The sequence below is a fragment of the Pteropus vampyrus genome, unplaced genomic scaffold (genome assembly GCF_000151845.1).
Source record: "Pteropus vampyrus isolate Shadow unplaced genomic scaffold, Pvam_2.0 Scaffold823, whole genome shotgun sequence".
Lineage (NCBI taxonomy): Eukaryota > Metazoa > Chordata > Mammalia > Chiroptera > Pteropodidae > Pteropus > Pteropus vampyrus.
The window spans coordinates 67,795-70,073 of record NW_011889604.1 but is presented as its reverse complement, the minus strand read 5'-3'; the positions used below and the strand labels follow the sequence as shown (position 1 = coordinate 70,073).

Here is a 2,279-nt window from a genome sequence, read left to right as displayed (position 1 = left end):
GTACACTCGGCGCCGTAGGCTGGTGTTTGGGCTTCAACCAGTTAACAGTGGGAAATTCGTGTCTCATTGTCGCGTGCTGCCTCATGGCCAGGACTGACCGTAAAGGCACAGAGGAGGGTGTGGCTGTGCTCTAAACCCCTCAGGACCTGCCCCGGGATTCTCCTTTTAGGGACGCCCAGGGGCCCCAAAAGTTGTCAAGTCGGCCATCGATCCCTCCTCGGGCACCGGAGGGCAGGAGGGACCCGTCACAGCCCAGATCTGCCACTGGCCCCACTGCAAGCCTGCGGGTCACTCTGTTCCTGGGTTGGAGAAGCACAGTCCCAGACCATGGACGGTATGAGACCATGAACTACCTCCCCAGACTTCTGCACGGTGTCTGATAGCTGCCCGTTCTTCTGTTTAATCCACACTCACTGCAGATGCGGCTGCATTAAAGCTAAGCAAAAAAGAGGGATCCTGCAGAAAACCAACGAAGCACTGTCAGAACCTCCGAAGTGTTCCCACTAAGTACGCCGAGGCCCCCAACGCCCACGACGGAGGCACCAACGACCGCCTCCCACGTTGGCGGGCGACAGGTGTGCTCCTCAAACTCATCCCAAGCCACCTCACGTGTGGGCGGTACAAACCATTTATTAAAAAGGCTACGGGTCAGCCGAAACCTTAGCGGAACAACTCTCTTCGTTGCTTTTTAAAATAAATCTTCGAGTTTAGAACAACTTTAGATTCACGGAAAATCTGCAGAAATGGCGTAGATAGTGCACCTGGTCTTCCCTGTTTTCAGCATCGGCACGGGCGTGGCATGTCGTCGCTGATGAGACTTCCTTTGTTTATGCCTGGTACCCTTCTTTCTGTTCCGAGACCCCGCTGGGACACGACATTTAGCGTCACGTCTCCGCTGTCAGGCTCCCGTTGGCTGTGGCGGTTCGCAGACTTCCCCTGTCTTTGGTGACCTTGACTGTTTTAAAGCATATTCATTGGGGATTCTGTAGAATGTTCCTCTGGGCTCGGGGAGGGGCCACCACAGGGGTGAAGCGCCATTTGTACCCCATCGCATCGAGGGCGGGCGTCCCAGCAGAGTCATCACCGCGGGGCGAAGCTCTCGTCCCGTCCCCCAGGCTTCTCCACTGTGGATCCACCTGTTTCACCCTTTCCAGCGTCCTCCTGGCCGGGGCTCACCGCACAACCCTCATCACAGCCGGGAGCTGCACCTGCCTGCTCGGGGCAGAGCGGCAACGTAAATTATCCCCGGCGCTTTGACTGTTCGCCCCACTAATTAATCGATTGAGTCGATCTTTTACATCAGCGTGGACTTGTGGGTATTGACCTTATACTTCAGCTTGTAATCCAATGCTATTTATTTCTTTATTTGCCAGATTTCCCAGCTTTAGCCTTTGGAAGAGTTTCAGCTGTCTTCTGTGTCCCTTTGAAATATCTCCGTGACAGAGGGATTTCTTTTTGCTTCGTTTTGTTTGTTTGTGTTGTTTTTTTGTTTTATTTTGCTTTCAGTACTTTCTAATGCCTTTCGGTCCAACCAGCTACTTCAGGCTCATCTCGTGCGTTCTCTTACCCAGTCCTGGAATCAGCCCCTTCTCCTAGGATCCTCGGTTCTTCGTGCTGGAGAACGAGACTCGAAACCAAAACCTGGGTGCCAGGCATGCTCGCTGCAGCCGGGGTGTTGCTGCTTCTAACCCGCTCAGGGAGCAGAGCGAAGAAATACGTGTGTCCTGCAAACGCAGGTATATGCATGTGTCTACGTGCACGTGACTAAATACTTCTATACGAAACTATCGAATCTATAATCCAAAAGTGAGCTCATACCGATGTCTTCAACTCTAATCGATCACTGCGGGGGGCGCTCCAGCCCCCTGGCCCCCAGCCGATCGATAACTCCAGCTCCAACGATAAGAAAGCAGGCTCCAAGCATTGAGCGCCCGTCTACTCAGTTATTCGGTTCCGTCGTGTGTGTGTAACGGGTCCAGGATTGTCACATGAAATCGCCTTCCGATCCCCGGACTCATGCACTTCCGGCTCGGCCAGCACCCTGCCCGCCGCCGCCGCCTTCGGCGAGATGGTCTCATTAGTGTGTGATAGGGCCGGCCTGCGCTGTCACCCGCATTCCACCCGGAGTGCCCCTGATCTCCTAAATAATTTTTTTAAATTTTCAGACATTGAGGTTCACTCTCACTGTGCTATAAATATCTGTACATTCACAAACGCGTAATATCCATTATCTACCGGTGATGGCATTGAATGCAATGGTTCCCATCCTGAAGCTGCCA

At 53.3% G+C, this 2,279-nt stretch overlaps 1 protein-coding gene across 1 annotated transcript in view; it reads left to right on the top strand.

Moving 5' to 3' along the window:
* Window positions 1-327: 327 nt before the first annotated feature.
* The window catches only part of VWC2 (von Willebrand factor C domain containing 2), a 60,648-nt gene continuing 58,696 nt past the window's right edge, over window positions 328-2,279 (top strand). Inside the window, exons 1-2 of the mRNA XM_011385907.1 lie at window positions 328-334; window positions 420-575. Of these exons, the coding sequence (XP_011384209.1) occupies window positions 328-334; window positions 420-575 (163 nt within the window). The remainder of the gene's footprint in view (window positions 335-419; window positions 576-2,279) is intronic.